General features: G+C 47.3%; 1 protein-coding gene across 1 annotated transcript; it reads right to left on the minus strand.

Moving 5' to 3' along the window:
• Positions 1 to 556: 556 nt before the first annotated feature.
• On the minus strand, positions 557 to 21,759 carry LOC142766829 (uncharacterized). The gene is made up of 9 exons (XM_075868054.1): positions 21,547 to 21,759; positions 21,013 to 21,059; positions 19,017 to 19,055; positions 18,478 to 18,513; positions 17,650 to 17,746; positions 11,267 to 11,409; positions 10,165 to 10,212; positions 8,400 to 8,435; positions 557 to 1,059 (listed from the first exon to the last, which is right to left on the minus strand). Exons 1-9 carry the CDS (start codon positions 21,614 to 21,616, stop codon positions 868 to 870), a joined length of 708 nt encoding a protein of 235 aa, XP_075724169.1. The 5' UTR covers positions 21,617 to 21,759; the 3' UTR covers positions 557 to 867.
• Positions 21,760 to 22,169: the final 410 nt, after the last annotated feature.

The following is a 22,169-nucleotide window of genomic DNA, read 5'->3' on the forward strand; positions in this document are numbered from 1 at the left end:
AATAGGCACTTTGGAGGCGATGCAAGCGCCCTTCAATGTATTCCTTCGCGTTAGTTTTCTGAATAGGCCGCAACAGAATAATGATTGACGAGACAAAACTTTAACATCGCAATATTATCTTTCGTGTGTCTTAAGAATTCACTGCATGTATTTTTATGTGTTCTTCCGGGTTTGTTAAAATCAGTCTGCCACGCCATCTACGCACGTAGCAGTCACTAGTATCAGCCATTGTTTATGTGCGATGTCACTGCAACGTTAGTCTGGTTACCGTCATGCTAATGACACATAAACATTTTGTACCTGATTTGTACATTTTTTCATGCACAAAGAGTTGAAACGAATAGAATCGATTGAAACAGAACTCCGAGTTTCACCTCCAAAAACACTCCTCGATACTCTCAGGACTGGTATTGCTACGCTATATTTTTTAAGATAAAAACCAGAGCGGACGGCAGAGAGGACAAGCACAAATTTTACCTCTGGTTTGCCACCCTACGCTATTGAGATGGAGAAAGAAAGATGCTCTGTTGCTTCTTTTGTTCATGAAGGTCTGGACGCCGCGAAAGCTGTTTTTTATTTTATTTTTTTGATGTACGAACTGTGTACAAGGGTGTTGGGTCCTCTGTCAGGCTATATGCCTTTAGCCCCAACATCCTTTTGTTTCTTGTGTCTTGTACAAGAAAACAATCAAACAAATTTTGAATATTGAAATTGAATTTAAAAAGAGAGGAGCAGGTGTGAGAACACAGACAAACTGAAACAATGTAAGGTGTGTAGCCGAAACATGGTTAATCGATTCGCCCACTGCCAGCAATTATTTATTTCGGGCTCATTAGGTTTCGAAGGTGCTGTTTGCGTCGACCGAGTTTAGAAGCAGCGAGCCAGCATCGCGAGGTCATTGCTGAGTCGGTTGGCCGACATCTGCATCGCAGTGGCCAGCAGCGGGAAAGGGAATGTGGCGGCGAACTGCTGCGCCGAGAACTGGACGAGCTGGGCCAGCGGGCAGGCCAGCCTTCCGGCGAGCGCGTTGACGTCGCCAGATGAGCCACTCATGAGGCACTGCATAATGGGACACCAACGAGATACTGCGTTTCAGCAAAGTTCCACGCCGTGAGAGCCGACGTCGGACAGTGAAGCTGCAACACTACCATCCTCATCGTCATCACTACTTGGCATCATCATTGTCACTCTGGTCACGCGACCTGCGTGAATATAGCTACTACTACTACTACTACTACTACTACTACGACTACTACTACTACTACTGCTACTACTACTGGTAGTAGTACTACTACTTCTACTACTACTACTACTACTACTACTACTACTACTACTACTACTACTACTACTACTATTACTACTACTACTACTGCTACGAGGACGACGACAACGTAGGATGAGGACTAGGGCATGGGCTATGGATGAAACTAAGATAGTTTCGCTGTAAAAAAAGACTTGAATATCGCGAGGCGCCAAAGAAAACATTCTGATTGTGAAATCCGCGTTATAGAACAAGACACTTGGATTTCTTATACGAAGCCCTGGATGGCTGCCTAAGGTGAAAAGTGTGGTAGACTACTTGCACCTCAACGGCTCGTGGCCATGGTACCTGATATGGAACGACACGTCTGACGTCACTGGCAGATAGGCACGTCTCTGTCGACACCGCCTCTGGTGTGATGATGTTAGCGAAATCGTGAGAACCACAAAGGGGTATGCATGTACGTAATTGCCTCCCCCCCCCCCCCATTTTTGAATGTTTCGACCGGTATACACTTATGTATCTCTTTCGTACTGTGCGGCTATAGCATGACATCATATGTGACGTTTTTTTTTTTCTTCAAACCACGGGCCGTACGAGCTGTTTAGGTGTGTGTACGCTTCTCCCAAAAACATACCGAACCAACTATTCACGAGTAGAGGAGTGATGGCTGCTGCAAAAATAGGGCTGGAGCCCTTTATATTGCCACGAGGAATTGTTAAGGCGCAGTACAACGCAGACGTTGTTAAAAGAGGAACGCTGACGGCATCGCTACGACTCATGAAGCCCGCCGGAAGGCACGAGCCGGCCCAGCCTGTGCACGAGCTGCTACCGAGCAGCGGCCAAGGAAAAAAGAAGAGAAGAAGAGGACGACGAGCGTTCGCTGCTTTCTCCCAGCTACTGTGTAGTTCTTTTGGCTTGGGCACAAGTTCGCCCTTATTAAACCTTGTAAATAGGACGTCCTGGTTGTGAGGTTGTTATATCCGTTACATTTTCTGGTGGAGGTGCTGGGTACATGATTCCGAGCCCCACGCAAGAGCGAAGTCCAAGCACTGACCAGCCGCAACCAGTGGAGCTTACACCGGTGCACCAACGAGTCAGCCGCCGTATCCGAGGAGAGTTGCCAGAATTTGGGCCACTCCCTTCTGTATCAAGGGCATCGGTGACGGAGACGAGCGCCGCCACCACCATGACGAGCCAAGTTACGCCGGCACAACTCATCGTAAGCCAACCGGTCATTCCAAAGGTGTTTCATGGTGACCCATACGAGGACGCCGAAGACTGGTTAGAGCATTTCGAGAGAGTGGGAAATCTAAATCAGTGGAACGAGGAAGGCAAGCTGCGTAACGTCTACATTGCGTTGGAAGACTCTGCACGAGTGTGGTACGAAAACCACGAGGCATCTCTGACGTCGTGGCAAGAGTTTCGGCGGCAGCTACTGAGTACGTTCGCCAACAGTGATCGCCGGGAAAAGGCGGAAGCAGCTCTCCGCACACGGATTCAACGAACGAACGAAACTGTCGCGATGTACATCGAAGACATGTCCCGCCTTTTCAAGCGAGCTGATCCTGGCATGACGGAAGACAAGAAGGTGCGCCACCTCATGCACGGGGTAAAGCAAGAATTGTTCGCGGGACTCATCCGCAATCCGCCCCGTACTGTTGCTGAGTTTCGGTCGGAAGCAACAACCATCGAAACGACGCTTCAGCAGAGAGCCCGACAGTACAACCGCGACGTAGCCGGTGCATCCGCAGGAGTCTACTCAGCAGGCGTCGTGGATAATCTTGACACATTGCGGGAGCTCGTCCGGTCTGTTGTCAGGGAGGAATTAAGGAAACTGCAGTCACCTGATGTCACCCCCGAGCTGTCTCTTGCTGAAGTTGTCCGAGAAGAAATTCGACAGGCCATGCGGGAGCCGCGGAGTGATGTGCCAGCGACACGACGGGCGGTAACGTACTCCGAGGTGCTCAGGCGACCTACTCTGCACTGTTCGCCGATCGAGACACCAAGTACTTATGTGCAGACAATGCGCAGCCCGCCTGAAATCGTAGAGGCAACACGCACTCCACCTCGTGCGAGAGAGATGATGCCACGGAAGAGCGATGTGTGGCGAGATGCCACACGTAGGCCCTTGTGTTTCCACTGTGGAGAGGCTGGCCACCTGTACCGATTCTGCCGATATCGTCAAGCTGGTCTTAGGGGATTCGCCATCAATGCACCGTGTCCGCGAAACGGCGAAAGACCTTCCGAGATTGAAGAATACCTATGCTCACGTCGGGAATTTGACCCGCCTCGTCGTCATCAACCACGCTCACCATCCCCTATGCGCTACCGCTCGTCTAGCCCACGTCCCTTCCCAAGCACGTCTAGGCAGCGTTCGCCTAGCCCAAATCCGGGAAACTGAAGAGGGCGACCTGTGGAGGCGAGGCCGCTGGCGACTTGGGATATGAAGATCCTCCACTGCGGTACGAGCCTGATAACGACGACTGTTTCCAGGTAAAGGAGTGCAGTACAGAGAAAATTACTTCAGACTTGCCGTTGGTGATTGACGGACTAGAGCTCAATGCTTTGATCGATACTGGTGCGGATTATTCTGTGATAAGTTACGAATTAGCGAAGCGACTCAGGAAAGTTCTGACCGAATGGGGTGGACCTCAAGTACGTACTGCAGGTGGTCACCTCATAACCCCTTCCGGCCGATGTACCGCAAGGGTCATGATACGGGGCTTCACTTACGTCGGTGACTTTGTCGTCCTGCCTGTGTGCTCGAGGGAAGTGATACTGGGAATGGATTTCCTACAAGCTAATGGTGCGATTATCAATTTACAGAGGTCGAGCGTGTCCTTTTCGACGGAGCAAGCTTTAAAGGTAGCACGATCAGATGAACGATGTACCACTCCACTGCGCGTCGTCGACGATGATGTGACTGTACCGCCACGGAGCAGTATAATGGTCCTCGTGAATAATGATACATTCAGCGACTACGAGGGTGTGGCGGAGAGCAACGTGGATGTTTTCTTGAAAAGAGGCGTTTGTGTGGCACGAGGGATTATCCAGCTGCGAAACGGGTGCACAGACATCCTCTTGACGAATTTCGGTAACGAATTCCAGCACATCGCAAAAGGGACGGCAATAGCGTTTCTTCATGAGTTCTGTGAAGTGACAGAAATATGCAGTCTTGAAACGACGTCACCGAATGTGAAACTTCCATCTGATGCCTGCGACACAATATACGTAAATCCTAATCTTTCAGAGATTCAACGTCAACAGCTATACGACCTCGTGCGGGAATTTGGCAGCTGTTTCTCCAACAGTTCAAAGGTACGGCGCACGAGCATTACAAAACACAGGATCATAACGGACGAGACAACCAGGCCGGTATGCCGGCACCCGTATCGTGTTTCCCCTAAGGAAAGGGAAGTCATCAAGAAGCAGGTACGAGAAATGCTTGAAGATGATGTTATCCAGCCTTCTAACAGCCCGTGGTCATCTCCCGTGGTGCTTGTCAAGAAGAAGGATAACACGCTACGGTTTTGTGTCGACTACAGGAAACTGAATGCTGTGACTAAACGGGATGTATATCCCCTTCCACGCATCGACGACACGTTAGATCGACTTCGGTGTGCCAAGTTCTTCTCATCACTAGATCTGAAAAGTGGATACTGGCAAATCGAAGTTGATGAACGTGATCGCGAAAAGACTGCTTTTGTTACCCCGGACGGACTTTATGAATTTAAGGCTCTCCCGTTTGGTCTCTGTTGTGCGCCGGCAACGTTCCAACGCATGATGGACACTGTGCTTTCCGGATTGAAGTGGCAGTGTTGCCTAGTGTACCTAGACGACGTGGTCATCTTCGCGGCTACATTTGAGGAGCACATCAAGCGCCTTCGGTCAGTGTTAGAGGCAATCCGTTCGGCAGATTTGACAATCAAGCCAGAGAAGTGCCGATTAGGTTTCGAAGAGCTTCGTTTTCTTGGGCATGTCGTCAGCGCCCAAGGTGTTCGCCCTGATCCTGATAAGACGGCCGCCGTCGCAAGGTTTCCGGTGCCAACAGACAAAAAGTCAGTACGGAGATTTCTAGGTCTATGTGCGTACTATAGACGATTTGTGAGAAATTTTTCAAAGATCGCAGAACCCTTAACGAGACTTACGAGAGAAGATGTGCCTTTCCAGTGGCAAAACGAGCAACAAAGCGCCTTCAACGAATTGAGAAAGAGGTTAGAAAACCCCCCGATTCTTTCTCACTTTGATGAGACAGCCGACACGGAAATACACACAGATGCCAGTAACATCGGCCTTGGATGCGTTCTAATACAGTGGCAGAAAGGTGAAGAAAAAGTGATAGCTTATGCCAGTCGGACTCTAACAAAAGCAGAGACAAACTATTCGGCCACGGAAAAAGAATGCCTTGCCGTCATCTGGGCCATCAGTAAATTTCGGCCGTACCTATATGGTAGACCATTCAAGGCAGTCAGCGATCACCATGCGCTTTGCTGGCTGGCGAACATCAAGGAACCATCCGGACGACTAGCAAGGTGGAGCCTCAGACTGCAAGAATACGATATAAGCGTGGTATACCGATCTGGCAAAAAACATACCGATGCCGACTGTTTGTCACGGGCTCCTACAGACACACCACTCTCAGAAGAAGACGACTTTCCGTTCGTAGGAATTGTCGAGACCACTCAAATAGCCGAATTCCAACGTACAGACAAAGAATTACTCCCGCTTATCGAACACCTGCAAGGAATTGACGTACAAGTACCCCGTATATTTTCTCGAAGCCTCGCATCGTTCTGCCTCCGAGGAAACGTTCTCTACAAGAGAAACTTCAAGCCCAACCGCGAAAAGTTCCTGCTTGTCGTTCCAGCAACTATGCGACAAGAAATACTTCGAGCGGGTCACGATGAGCCCACATCTGGACATTTGGGTGTGACGCGAACGCTTGCAAGGATCAGTCTCCATTATTATTGGCCCAAGCTACTAGCTTCAGTGCAACACTACGTCAAAACATGCCGCGAGTGCCAAAGACGAAAAACACCAAGTTCTAAACCAGCGGGCCTTCTACAACCTATAGATCCACCGAAAGCGCCTTTCCGCCAAGTTGGAATGGACCTCCTTGGACCCTTCCCGACATCTTTACTCGGCAAGAAATGGATCGTTGTGGCCACTGATTATTTAACTAGATACGCCGAAACAGACTCTTTGGAACGAGGAACGGCAGCAGAAGTGGCCCAATTCTTCGTACACAAAATAGTCCTGCGACATGGCGCTCCAACGGTTGTAATCACAGATCGCGGAACGGCTTTCACGGCGCAACTTTTGAAGTGCCTGCTCAACATGACTCACACTGTTCATAGGAAAACCACTGCATATCATCCTCAATGCAATGGCCTGACCGAACGCCTTAACAGAACTCTAGCGGACATGATATCCATGTATGTGGATGTCGAGCACAAAAAGTGGGACGAAATTTTACCATACGTCACTTTCGCCTACAATACGGCTGTGCAAGAGACCACCAAAATCACCCCATTTGAACTAGTTTACGGTCGTGCTGTTACCACAACACTGGATGCTATGTTACCAATAGACCAAGATAACTACCCCCCCGATCTTGACGACTTTCTACAAAGAGCGGAAGAAGCCCGCCAGTTAGCAAGATACCGAATACGCCACCAACACCGCATCGATGCCGACCGCTACAACCGAGGAAGACTTGACACGCGATATGACGTTGGCGACAAAGTGTGGATATGGACTCCAGTACGACGACGAGGCCTCTCCGAAAAACTCATTTCCCGGTATTTTGGCCCCTACGAGATAGTACAGCGACACAATGACCTCGTCTACGAAGTCAAGCCTGCAGGCCACCTGCATTCGAGGCGACGCAATCCCACGGAGCGTGTACACATTGTACGGATGAAACCGTACTACGACCGATTCCAAACCTAGCCACCCCAATCCCTTGACGTACTGCAACCTCATTTTTACAAACTTGTACACACAAAGAAAAAAAAAAAAAAAAGTACTGAACAGCCTCATCGCAAGCATCGGGGCGATGCCGCTTGAGAGGGGGGATAATGCCACGAGGAATTGTTAAGGCGCAGTACAACGCAGACGTTGTTAAAAGAGGAACGCTGACGGCATCGCTACGACTCATGAAGCCCGCCGGAAGGCACGAGCCGGCCCAGCCTGTGCACGAGCTGCTACCGAGCAGCGGCCAAGGAAAAAAGAAGAGAAGAAGAGGACGACGAGCGTTCGCTGCTTTCTCCCAGCTACTGTGTAGTTCTTTTGGCTTGGGCACAAGTTCGCCCTTATTAAACCTTGTAAATAGGACGTCCTGGTTGTGAGGTTGTTATATCCGTTACAATATGCACTGGTTGGCTGGCTGATTAGCCACAAAATTTAATGAAGCAGCGCATTAGGGACACAGTCACGCACACTTAAAAATCACGCATACGCAAGCGCTGCAGCAGTGCGCTGCAGAACAATGTAATAAAAAGTACCAACATATTCACCCAACAAGGCCCGCAGAAGGCGTTCATTTTAGACCTTCAGGTACATAGAGCTCGTGGCATCATTAGCCGGTCAGCAGCCGAAAGATGGACAAGAGTTTAGTTCTTACAGGCACATATGCTAACGCGCCAATATTCACAAAAACCACCTTGTGCGTAAACATTTTCTAATGAATTATGGCTCCTAAAACAGGTAGTAAGCATGTAATTGACGAAAAAAATGTCGGCCAGTAGTATTACCCACGAAAGAAAAGCTTTGAGTATTATGTTCCAGTAGTTTACCGAAATAAGAAAGTAATAAGAAGGATAAACAAAATATGAGACTGCCAAAATGCTAAATTCTAACATTTGATTTATTGTCACTAGTAAGTAAGGTGGTTATTTGTTGCCCTTTGATTAATAAGAGGATGCACTTAAATGGCCCTTTCATCACTGGATAAACAAACGTAATATTTCAGAGGTAACTTTTTTTCTAGTCTGTACAAAATCATTGTTTGTGTTACATGCGAAGCACACCAACGTGAACGACAGCACAACTGTCTACACGAAGCAGCACTGAACCACTGGAAGCTTATACGGGATGACCATTCACATGTGCTCTGCGACAGAAATGAACTTACCACGAGAAAGTCAATCAGCTCAGTCATAGTTTCATTCTGAAAAGCAAACAAAACACAGCAATTGTCTTATCGTTGTGTTGTAGTGTGCCCCCTCTGATCCACTTAAATTAGAATCGCTAAATATCCAGCAGCTTGTGAGGTTGCAGGGTAAGCAACTTTATTAATTCACGAAGGAATCATTTGAGGAGGGGGGGGGGATGTGGCAGGAAAAGTGGAAGCAGGATGACGACGGGCCGTCGGGCCGCTCTAGGTGATCGCACACTGCTGTGCTTGTCTCTTTTTTTACACATGGCGAAACCTCTCCTCGTTGCAACCTATACCCTAGCAGCTTGTGAAGTGCGCTAAAAATGCGACATTCTGAAAAAGTTTTGAATAAAGAATACATCAATCAACAGAAATAGCTAGCATCCACGAAAGCTCCGCAAACGTGGTGCGTAGATTGATTCACGGCCTTCAGGGTGCGTCGAAAGTAAGAAAATTGGTTAATTATGTACTCTTGAGTGGTTAATTAAAAAACAATCTTTGGTTAACCAATGTGGAATACCAGCCTGTGCAGTTTAAACCGTCATATTTTATTACAAAAAAAGAAAAACTTTTTGTCCGCATGGTGGAGCAGTGATTGTGCTCGGCAGCCGATCCGATGATTGCGGATTTGCTTTCGGTCACGGTGGTCACATTTTAATGAACGCGTAAAGGTCGAGGCCCATGAGCGGTTCGATGTGAGATTACGTCGGAGAACACCAGATCTTGGAAATTTTCGGGGCCCTCCACTACAGCGTCTCTCATAATTATATCGTATTTTAGGGACATGAAACTTCAGATATTACAACAATTTCAAAACCATTTCTTTCTTACAAACCAAATTTTTTTACGGAACGAATATACGAAATCATTGTGCGATGACATCATATTGACTGTAGTTTGAACCGCCAAGCTCTTTGGGCTATTTTTGAGCCTATGCTGCGTGTGCAAACATCCCCTGTTGTGTAGAGGCCCCAGGAAGAAGGATAGCCCCTTTATCAAGTACAGCAAGAGCGCGCGTCACAACTAAACTCTTCTCGGGGAAGCCGTGCACGTGACAAACGTGAGAGAGACAGAAAAAAAAGAGATTCCAAGAGAGGGAAAGACTAAGTATAGAAAATGGAAGCAAGAAAGAAAGACCGAGAGGAAGTGATAGAAAAAGACGTATAAATAAAACACAGAGAAATAAACGAAACAGGCACATGAATAAATAGAAACAGAGAGAAAGGCATAAGAAGAAGTAGAAATAAATAGACATGACCAACATATAGAAGACAAAGAGCATGACAGAAAAAGAAAGCAGGGAACTAATAATGAGAGAGAAGGAGGTAGAGATAGAGAAATGGGTATAAAGGTAGACGGGGGGGGGGGGGGGGGCTGGCAAAATACAGTAAAAGATTGAACTAGCTAGAAAAAAAAGAAGAAATTGATAGAGAATGAAAGAAATAGAAACAGATACAATAAATAGATTCGAAAAACAAAGAAAAAAAAAGATTGCAAAAACTGACGATAAAATTTGGCCACCCTTCCCCGCTGTTCTTCTATTCTTGGCCCCACTATAGTCCGAAGGTGCCATGATTTTTCTGGCTGTCTCTCACGAGCAACCATTAACTTACATATTTCTCTGGTATCGCTATGCTGAATACATTGTCTGCCAGTAATAGGGTGCATATTAACATCTCGTATTGGTTGCTCGCGTCACTTCTTTACTTTAGCGACTTGGCAAATGTCACCTTCGACTTACTTTTAGAGTTTCACCTTCCGAGCACGCCAAGCGGGATGAATTCACGCACTGCAAAAATGAGACTTGTCGTCACTCTGGATTCAAGTTAATAGCGCAAATATCTCTTTTTAGCGGAAAATATGAATTCAAGTGTTGATTTTGCAGCAAAACTCAAAGCATTGACCGAGTTGAAAACACAAGAAAAATACTAAGAAACAATCGCGGTACGTTCTGTGGTGGGCTCCACTGCCTCATGCATGAAGCTGCTTTGTGCACCAATTTAGATGAGGCAGCTTTTAAAATACATCGAGAATTGGAGAACGTAGCCTGAAGATTGAGCAGGCCAGCGTCAAGTTCATGGTCCTATCAAAGAGTATGAGTAGACGTAAGGAAGTTATTGAAGTCCTAAGAAATGGCCGTATAGGCTCATGCATGAAGCAGCCAACGCAAAGTGTGTGCGTGCTTTTCTTTCCACGTTTGATAACTTCAAGTTTTTTTTTCTGAAAGCAAAACAATATAAGTAATCTATCGCATCACTAATCATTTGCTCAACATGGTTAACCAGCCTATAGGCAGCCGGTTTGGGTAGCAAACCGGCTGCCTATAGGCTGGTTAACCTCCCTGTCGTTCCTTTCCTCCTATTTTCCTTCCTTCCTAGTATTTGATGGTCCTCGAACCTTAGATTTATGATAAGATTAAAATTCACACGACAACACTCTTCCCACTGCCAACTATTTAACGCCACTTTGAGAAAGTTCGCTCGGACACCTCTTTTGAAGGCGTTGCTACATGGAACGAATATTATCTGGACTGCGCTTCATGTATTTACTGTACTTTCAAGCTCCGGGTACGTGCGGAGTTCTTGACAACTACAAATTACGGGAGGTGTTTTAGTCCACTCTAAAATTTCCTAGTTTTCAATATTTCTTAAAAGCTTAACGAAACAAACAGATGTTGTCAGTGGCAACAACTCCTCTCTCTGTATAATTGTTTTTTCAAAAGGGAGCACTAGTGAGGTATGCACGCAGAGTATTTTCTGGTGGCAATTATGCATGCCTAAAAGATGCCATAATTTATTTATTTTTTGAGTGAAAGAGTTCTGCTATATGGATTATATACTTACGCCCCTGATGCCGAAGGAAGATGGCAGGCTGATGTTTATTGGTGGTCCGCAAGTTATTGCGGTGGGAAAGCCGTCCTCACATTGAAAAAAGGGTAGCCCGAACGGACTGCACATCATGTTGGCTACAGCAACAGGATCTTGATCTGAAGCAATCGATGAATTTTATTCAAATTGTTGAGTTCGATAATGTTCGAAACCAAGACCACTAATGCTTTAGTTGTTCTCACTGATGTGCAGCCTATTGTCCCTGCGCTAACACAGATTCCTCAAAGCAATCTCTAACCAGTCATCTTACTATTTCGTTGGTTGCAACACAATATTTAGAGACAGTAGCAAAAATATGGAAGTCCTCGTTGACCTATATGTTGTTATTGCCTTTCTTTTTCTTCATTCCGCAAAAGACACAACGTGGATGGGTTGATAATATTGGCTTTAATGGAGTTCATTAATGATATATGGACTACAGTGTCCTTGATTCTTTATGACTCATGGTTTAACTGCTCAGCGGATATGTTTTTTTTTTCGCTGAACATTTCCGACATCTATACAGAATACAGAAAGTTAGTGATGATTCCGTAACTACTACGCATAACTTGCAACAAAGCATCTACAACTCTATTTCTCCCTAGTATTTCTGCACATAGCTTGGTATCAAAAGCAGTCTTTCTCGCTTGTAAAATTGGTGATGCGTTTGTAGGTATTTTTGTATGCGTATCTTCGTAATCTACAAATCTTGGCATTACATATCGCTTTCCACTTGTTCATTTTACGTTGACTGGAAGTTTAATATTTGCCTCTTTTTTGTTGTAGCACCGGGAGAATGTGAGTGTTTGTTAATGGTAAATTTAGGGTTGAATAATACGCTACCTTTACAATTATTCTCGAACGAGTGTTTTCAGAAGTGATGGGTGTTGGCTAGTAGGAATGACCTACTGTTCTTGTTGTTTTAAGCTACTTCAGAAATATTGTTGTTGTCTTGCTTCTTTTTTTGTGTGTTTTGCGACAGGTTAATTTAGCTTCGTTTGTTTGCTTGCTTGCTTGCTCATATTGTTACGGGGAAATAACTTTACTTTATAAAACGAGGAATAAACTCGGTGGTGGACAAGATGGCGCCCAGTTGGCTCGCGGATCTGACAACATCGTCCTCCTCTTTGTCTTCTTCGTCGTTCTCATCCTACCGTTACATGATTTCCCCGGCGGCTGGAGCACCGACCCGGTGCGAATCAGGAGGCACTGGAGTAATACGGTTTGAGTCGCGTAACATGCACTACGTCAGTGTGAGGGTGAATGATGGCGGGGTCCGTAGGGGTGATTTCGTATGTGACGTCAGTTACTTGGCGTAAGATACGGTAGGGACCTGAATAGCGTGGGAGTAACTTCTCCGAAAGTCCAACGCGGCGTGAGGGGAACCATAACAGAACGAGATCTCCGGGTGTGAAGTGGACGTCACGATGGCGGGCGTCGTATACGCTCTTCTGATTGTCCTGGGAGTCCAGTAAGCGTCGTCGAGCAACTTGGCGTGCCGCTTGGGCCTTCATTATTGCATCACGAGCGTACTGAGACTTGTCATTTAGTCCGGCCGGCAGGAGGGTGTCGAAAGGTAGCGCAGGGTCACGGCCGAACAACAGAAAAAAAGGAGAGAATCCAGCGGTGTCGTGTCTGGAAGAATTGTACGCGAATGTTACAAACGGTAACGTAGTGTCCCAGTCGCGGTGATCGGTGGAGACATACATGGAGAGCATGTCGGTGAGAGTGCGATTGAGGCGCTCCGTTAGACCATTTGTTTGTGGATGGTAAGCAGTCGAGAGCTTGTGTTTAGTGGCGCAGGAGCGGAGGAGGTCATCAACCACTTTGGAAAGGAAGTAGCTGCCTCGGTCGGTAAGGAGTTGTCGAGGGGCGCCATGATGTAAGATGACGTCCTCCAAAAGGAAATCGGCCACGTCAGTTGCACAGCTGGTTGGAAGGGCCCGTGTGATCGCGTATCGGGTAGCATAATCGGTTGCTACTGCAATCCACCGATTACCCGCAGCTGACGTAGGAAAAGGGCCAAGCAGGTCCACGCCAACACTGTAGAATGGGTCTCGTGGGATGTGCAGTGGCTGAAGACGTCCGGCCGGAGGGACATTTGGTTTTTTCCGTCGTTGACAAGGGTCGCAGGCTGCAATATAACGGCAGACGTCGCGGTACATGCCAGGCCAGAAGAAGCGCCGGCGAACTCTGTCGTAGGTCCGTGACACGCCGAGGTGACCCGCTGTAGGTGCATCATGAAGCTGGGCGAGAACAGTGTGACGCAATTGAATGGGAACGACGAGTAGTCTTTCGGGGCCGTCAGGACGCATATTGCAACGGTACAATACACCATCATGTATTTCAAACATTCGAAGGGAAGGGTCGGGCCTCACCGATGTGAGCCTTCGGATAATACCGTCCAAGAAAGTATCTCGTCGCTGCTCGATTCCAATGTCATGAAACGCGGATAGAGAGAAAACGTCGACAGGAAGGGTGGTTTTAGAGGAGTCGCCGTCTGGAGGGTCGACAGGATACCGGGACAAGCAGTCCGCATCTTGATGCAGGCGGCCGGTTTTATACAGGACTGAGTAATCAAATTCTTGAAGGCGCAGCGCCCAGCGGCCAAGACGGCCTGAAGGGTCTTTAAGGGACGAAAGCCAGCACAAGGCGTGGTGATCTGTGATTACTGTGAATGGCCGGCCGTACAAATAGGGACGAAATTTACCGACTGCCCAAACAAGTGCCAAACATTCCCGTTCAGTTATTGAATATTTTCTTTCAGCAGGCGAAAGAAGGCGGCTTGCATAAGCAACAACACGGTCTCGTCCTTGTTGTTTCTGGGCGAGGACTGCACCGATGCCATAGCCACTTGCGTCTGTACGAACTTCTGTTGGAGATGAGATATCAAAGTGGGCGAGGATAGGCGGAGACGTAAGCAGACACACTAGATTTTGAAACGCATCTGCTTGCTCAGGGCCCCAGATGAAGCCAGCGTCTTTTTTGAGAAGTTGAGTGAGAGGGCGTGCTACGTCGGCGAAGTTTTTAACAAAGCGGCGGAAGTAAGAACAGAGGCCAACGAAACTGCGAACGTCTTTGGTACAGGTTGGTACAGGGAAATCTCTTACTGCGCGTATTTTATCTTGATCAGGGCGAACCCCTACAGAATCAACGAGATGTCCGAGGACAGAAATTTCACGACGGCCGAAGTGGCACTTTGCCGAATTGAGTTGCAGGCCCGCCTTACGAAAGACAGATAAGATTTTCGATAGCCTTTCAAGGTGCGTTGCAAAAGAAGGCGAAAAAACGATAACGTCGTCCAGGTAGCACAGGCAGATGGACCACTTGAAGCCGTGCAACAGAGCGTCCATCATACGTTCGAATGTGGCGGGCGCATTGCATAAACCGAATGGCATCACTTTAAACTCGTAAAGGCCGTCGGGAGTGATAAACGCCGTCTTCTCACGGTCCATGTCATCAACGGCAATCTGCCAGTACCCAGAGCGAAGGTCAATGGAGGAAAAATATTTTGCGCCGTGAAGGCAATCCAGGGCATCGTCTATGCGTGGTAAAGGGTAGACGTCCTTCTTCGTTATTTTGTTTAAATGGCGATAATCGACGCAAAATCTCCAGCTGTTGTCCTTCTTCTTTACAAGTACAACAGGGGACGCCCAGGGACTGCATGAAGGCTCGATGATATTCCGAGAAAGCATTTTGTCGACCTCCTGTTGGATGATGCGCCGCTCTGCATGGGAAACACGGTAGGGTCTCCGATGGATGGGACTCGTATCGCCTGTATCAATCCGGTGCTTAACAACGGACGTCTGGCCGAGTGGGCGGTCGCCAAGGTCGAAGATGTCCCAAAAAGATGCAAGCAGAGAACGCAGGTCGTTAGCTTGTTCTTTCGGCAAGTCGGGGGCAATCATCTTGGTTAACACACTTTGGTCCGATGGAGGAGTAGACGAAGTTTTTTCGGCACTCGGGATGCTGTCATAACTTAGAGTGCAAATATGGCACTCTGCCGCCGGCACGATTTCGGCTAGAGATATACCACGAGGGAGGACTTGTGTACATAGTGAAAAATTCACTAGGGGTAGGCAGGATGCATTGGCCGTAATAGTGACGACGGTGTGAGGAAACGCAACGTTGTGCGAAAGCAGGACGTCAACATTGGGGGACACAATATAAACACCGTCTGGGACAGGTGGAACAGGGGAGACGCCTATGTAAGCTACTGTTCGTTGAGGGAGACGCAGATGTTCTGTAGAACAAAGCCGACTTGGAGGGCAACTTGGAGGATCAACAACATTAGGTAGAGCGAGTTGCACTATACCGGCAGAGCAGTCTATCAAGGCCGAATGTTCAGACAAAAAGTCTTGGCCCAAAATTATGTCATTAGGGCAGTGTTCTAAAACATAAAACAGAACTGATGTGTGGTGTCCGGCGACGCTGACGCGAGCTGAGCACACACCAATTACGGCGACTTTTCCACCATCGGCCGTTCGGACCACAGGAGTTGGGCCAGGAGTAAGGACTTTCTTCAGCCGTGCTCTAAGGTCAGCGTTCATGATGGACACGTGTGCGCCAGTGTCAATGAGGGCTGTAGTAGGTACACCGTCGACGTCAACATTGATAAGGTTCTGATGTGCGGGCAAGGTCAGTAGAGGATTTTGGCATCGGGTCGGTATTGCAGCATCACCTCCAAGAGCTGCTCCCGTCAGTTTTCCGGAGGTGAACGCCGGAACGAGCTTGGGGACGGCGATCGGCGAGATGGGGGCGAGCGGGAGAAACGGCGTTGCGGCGAAGGGGAGCGGCTGGATCGGGGGCGCGAGGAATTCTCAGGCGTTAGCGGCTCTGTTTTCGGTGATGAGCGTGAATTCCAGGCAGGTGGGCGATGGGGCGGAGGGTGAGGCCACGGAGCAGAGCTGGACCAAGCACGGCAGTGACGCGAAATGTGGCCTATACGACCGCAATTGAAGCATATCGGCCGGTCGTCTGGGGTGCGCCATACCGCCGGGTCGCGATAATGTGGGCTGGCAGAAAAACGTCGGTTGGGCGGAACAGTCACGGGTGGATTTGGTGGGGCGTAGTCTGGACGATGAATGGAGCAGACGTTTAAGCCGGCGTTGGCCAGTTCTTGCCTCACGACGGTCTGTATGAGAGAGACGGTGGCGTGATAGCTTTCGGAGTTGGGGGAGGCTGACACGAGTGGAGCTGCGGCTTCTATTTCCCGACGGACAATACGGACAACGTCACCGGGACTTTCCGTAGAAGGCAGGCGAGGGTCTTCGCATGTGGAGGTTGCAGCCGTGTTTGGAAGCCGGGCAAACTGGTGGAGAACACGGCGGCTCTTCGCTTCTTCAAAGCGCCGGCATTCAGAAATAATGTCGTGGACCGTAGATGAATTCTTGAACACAAGAAGGTGAAAGGCGTCATCTGCTATGCCCTTAATAATATGGCCAACCTTATCAGCTTCGGACATCTGCGAGTCTACCTTGCGGCACAAAGCGAGCACGTCCTGAATGTACGTGAGGTATGATTCGGTGCACGTCTGAACTCGACGTGCGAGCTCGTTTTGGGCGGCGCGTTGACTTCCCACAGGCCTGCCAAATAGCTCCCGGAGCTTTTGCTTGCATAACTCCCAGCTAGTCAGTTCTTCCTCGTGCGTCTCGTACCAGACCTTTGCGGTACCTCTGAGATAAAAAATCACGTTGGCCAGCATGAGCGTTGGATCCCATCGCATACGTACACCCACTCGTTCGTATGACTTCAGCCAGGCTTCTACGTCAATGCCATCAGTGCCAGAAAAGGTACCTGGATCTCTCGGGGGCTCCAAGATGAGGGTTGACGGTCCAGTTGGAGAAAGCACGGACGTAGTTGGAGAAGGCACGGTAGTCGGGGAAGGGTCGGCATTGTTGACTTCAGTCGCCATGGGGGAGACCACTAGGCGCCCGCTACGAAGCTCCGTTTTGCGTGAAGTGAGTACCCCGCACCTCCCACCAATGATGTTACGGGGAAATAACTTTACTTTATAAAACGAGGAATAAACTCGGTGGTGGACAAGATGGCGCCCAGTTGGCTCGCGGATCTGACAACATCGTCCTCCTCTTTGTCTTCTTCGTCGTTCTCATCCTACCGTTACAATATGTGTGCTTGTGTATGTTTGTTTGCTTGTTTGTTTGTCCATCTGTTTGTTTGTTTGTCTGTTTGTTTGTTTGCTTCTTGCTTGTGAGATGAACGCCGAAACTGTGTCGTGGTTTATGCCCCTTCATTAAGTTTGTGTTTCTGGTGATCGGGATCTCGACAACCGGTATCTCATAAGACACCTTCGTTACAGAAACAAGAAACGTATTTCGAAAAGCTTTACCCAAACTAACCTGTTCGCACTCTAGACATCACCGTAGTCATAACAGCACGGAGGTAGAACAGTGTTTGAATCGGTCCTGCAACCTGTGGCATCATTCTAAATACACACTGTGCAAAAAGACACAAAAGAGATTGTTAGCAACCATACGATGGTGGTGACCAGATATACTCTTTTATACGTGTACTACGCAATTTCTACTCCTCATGAATAATTTTAGCTCTGTATACAGGTCATGACGAACTGTCAAAGCGTTTTTCGTGTAATCGTGGCGTAGGTTGGTCCAGTCTTTGGCGGACGTTTAAAAACTGGGTCCGAAAACATAATTCACAGATGTATCTACACTTAGCAACAATAATAGCGCGAAAAAAATAAGTATTACCGTCTTCTATAATCTGCTTCAATTCATTAAATGTTAAATTATCTTTCAATATCCCTTAAGTGCTCTCTCTACCTGTCTTAAGACATTTTATTTGTTTTTGTACACACGCGCACACATTATAAGACACATTGGTATGTATTTCAAATATCTCAAACATACTAATTCAGAAATATTTCTCTTTCGGGCGAAATCATAATAGGATTCACCATAGCACTCTGAATCATCTAACCTTTTAGGTGAGCTATTTTCTTTATACCAATATTATACGGTGTGCCTGGTGACGATATTTTGATGTTATTCACCTAAATTTCATAATTGGTGAAAATAAATACTCTCCTTTGAAAGTTTCACATCTTTCAATTCAATCATCAGCACGCAAGTGATAAAATCGAGCCTGACGATTCACGTTCACACCATTCATATTGTGACAACTAGAAATTTAAAGACAGCACTACTCACCATGAAGATTCTTATAACTTCCTGCGTCGCATCTTCCTGTGATTGCAAAAGCATAGCCTAATATGAGACATCAAAGAAGTCACGCCTGTTGCATGTCAGGTTTTTTTTTAATTTTTTGATACCTTTGAAAAAAGCGAACAAAATGTCTGAGCGTCTGAAGAAAGTGTGATGCCTTAGACACCACGAACCGCACCTGCCAGGAGTTATTGTTTGAAGCCTGGCATTCGCTGCGTTGAACTAATGTGCGCGTACCAGTTGCGCACGTGAATGCTTGCTACGAAAGTTACGTCGTTTTGGTTATCCACTGGCAAATCACGTTACATAGACAGCTGAATTCTGCTGTCCCGTATTAAAGTGCTCACTATAGGTACTAAATTCTACAGGTGCTCGGTACTTGGAATTCTGAGCCCTTTTTTTTTTTTGAGCACACCAACAAATACACATAGTCGAGAAGAGGCGATCGCGAAAAATAGTAGACAGGGCCCGTTTTTATTAAATGCATTTTTTCTAAAGGGGGCTGCGTTCGAGTGACAACTTACAGGTCTGTTTGAGCAGTAGTCGGGTGTCAGGCCGAGGCACTAGAAGAGATAAAAACAACAATTCGTCTTCAGAAACGGCCATCCTTACCAAGTTTTGTAACACATGGTGTGTCTGATTTTCTTGCAGTCAGTCAACTTTTCTAGGCACTCAAGGGAAATCTATGGAGGTAGAGGATCTGCACATCCTGTTCGCAGCAGACCACTTGTGCGAGTACTTCGTACAACACTTGAATGACGTCACTGCGTGGCATAGGCGTTGCGTAGGATTTTACTTCGCTTCTTACACGACCAATCGTTCGCGAAATTGGCTGGAAGTCTCTCTCTTCTTGTTCAGGAAAATATACGGAAGAACGCTAACGATGCGTTCGTTCACCGGCTGACGCGTACACATTAAGCGCTCGAGCTAAGCGTGAAAAGCTTGACTTTGTCAAACGTGAAGAATAGAGAAATGACAATACCTAACCGTAAACAAATATAATCATCTCGCTTGTGCGCGCTTAGGCATGTCTCGAAGAGCTTCCGGTAAAATATTCAGCAAATCTGTCTAATTTCTCGTAAATAAAACAGACAGAATCACGGGACTGAATTCATTAGTCGTACCGCTAGCGCGATTCGGCTGCACCTAACTACCGAGGAATGTCCTCCGCGAGTATATGGAACGTTTTCAATCATGAAGCAACTTGATGAAACGCATCAAGTACGGAAGATGAGATACACGAGAGGCAGGAATGCTAACCAGCCCAGGATAACTTGTATGCTACCCTACACTGGGAAAAAAAGAGGCAGAGTTTGAAAAGTATACTGGTTGAAAGAGAAGGAGAAACCAGGAAAGATGAAGCCTAAACACTGAGCCACACTCCTTACACTCACAATGTCCCTAATGGCGTATTGTCTTCGGTCTAACTCTCTTGTCTTCAAGAATTTCGTCAATGTTTTCGTCACCCAGTTACACAATAACTTCTAAGAACAACATTCCCAAATAGCTACTGCAGCCGTTGAGTGGCCTGCGGTCACAGGGAGACAGAGCGACTCCGAGCCACACTTCCGGCCCGTCGTAGCGAGGACACTCGCCCAAGGTGGGCTGCAATGTCTCCTCACTACCATAGTTGTCATAAAAAGGGTTGACAATCATTCCTACTCGTAACGAAAGTCACCGATTTGGCTCACGAAGGCGTTGACCATCACATCCGCCCACCCTTGCGAAGCAGAGCCAGCACATTTGAAATTCTTTCTCGTCTGATAACATACGGTAGCGCTGACAGAGGACACGGACAAGAGAAGGCAGATTCAAGACAACAAAGCACTAACTTTCAACAACTCTGTTGAAGCTTTCAACGCTGTGTTGTCTTGAAGGGAGGAAAATAGGAGGAAAAGAACGGCAGGAAGGTTAACCAGCCTATAGGCAGCCGGTTTGCTACCCTGCGCATGGAAAGGGGATGGGAGAGATGAAACATAGAGAATGTGCCTTCTCTTGTCCGTGTCCTTTGTCGGCGCTACCGTATATTATCATGCTACCATACCAACAAGCCCAAATCGCCACCCTCATTGACTTCTTTCTTGTCGTGGACTTAGAGCCAGTAGAAAATCCCGATGTTTCCAGACAGTTAATTAGCCCGTTTTCCCAAAGACCAGTTCTCGGCGGCATGAACTCCTTGAACATAAATAAATGGTAAAGGCGATGAGCATCAAAAGGACAAAGTGGTAATCAGCGAGCTATATGATCAGCTAGACCGAAGGTGGAGCTTTTCATTCCGGCCGCGGCGGTCACACTTCCATGGAGAGGAAACGCCAGAGAACGATGTAGTGTGCGATTTCAGTTCCCGTTGAAGAGAAGCAGATGGTCCGAATTTCCGGAGCCCTGAACTACGGCGCGGCTCATAATCGCCTTATATTTGGCACTAAAACCGCAGACGTAATTCACATTACGGTAGATGAACACTGATCACGCCATTTATTCTGAAATATTGAGTATTGTTTCCAGGGTTTTGAGACTCACCGTTCCTAGGGTAAGCACGTTGGGCAGCTGGATGTTGGTACACTGACCTGAAAAATGTGCGCGTGTAGCAGTAAAGTAACCATTCTGGGCCCCCTAAACTAAATATAGCATTGAGTATATGCATTTGCGTTACTCTGCTTCTCTTCTTTTCTTTTATTTCATGCGAACAACACGATAGGAGTAGCTATTGCCAAGAAAAGGCTACAATGTTTGTAGCATTACTTCTATTTCAATAAAACAAAAATATTACTAGTCTCAGATCGACACCAGACAATGAAACCGAATCAAGAAAGGATCAAGCTAAATCATGTAATGGCCAAATAAAGTTCAATTTAGGCATCCCATGAACCACGGGGGGGGGGGACTGATTCTAACTGTATCTGAGGGCTCCTGCTTTGAAAAAAATTCGGCAGATACTATGTACCTTGCGAGACGACGTTACGCGAAATATGCAGAGAAAAAGATTTTTTTTTCTTCAAGCCAGAGTTAACTTTTTCCTTTTCTTGTCAAGCAGTCGAACATTTGGCTTCTTACCTTGGGCATATGCCGAGCTGAGTGATAACGTTAGCGCGAAGCTCCACAGTGCGGCTTCCTTGAAAATCATCTTCTCGGTTGGCGTCGTTCAGTAAGAGCATCAGTTTCTTGTATACTTTGATATCTGTAAATGGGAATGTAACACAAAGTTCCACGGGATATGTGGCCTTCAGCAAAAACTTGCGTAAGTCTTTGTGATCCAGTCGTGTTTGCTCCCGGGATTCTCTTTTTTAAAAAGTCTCCGTCTTCACGCTCGAGTTGCGGCGAGTTGTTTACGAGACCAGTCCGCCACAGCAACTGTCACATCTCGTGCATCAACGTTGTTTACTTCAATGATAACACACAGCCACGAGACCCATGGCACGCTTTTGACCTTGTGTGTCAAGTGTCAGGACAGTGAAGGTCATGCGGGACTGTCTGTGCCGTGGTACCTCAGCACTTCAAAATACAAGACACGCAGTGTCGCACGTTCAGCAACTGTCAGAAAAGTTTGTGATCGCATAAAGCTTCCAGGTTCTTTGTTTTCGGGCTTTCTAAACATGGAAAAAGCCTGTTGCTTCTATTGTAAAAGGGCGAAGCTATTGTGAGCATAAAAAAACCGCCAGGATTGCGTTGCACATGCG

This window comes from Rhipicephalus microplus, chromosome 7 (assembly GCF_043290135.1).
Source record: "Rhipicephalus microplus isolate Deutch F79 chromosome 7, USDA_Rmic, whole genome shotgun sequence".
Classification (NCBI taxonomy): Eukaryota; Metazoa; Arthropoda; class Arachnida; order Ixodida; family Ixodidae; genus Rhipicephalus; species Rhipicephalus microplus.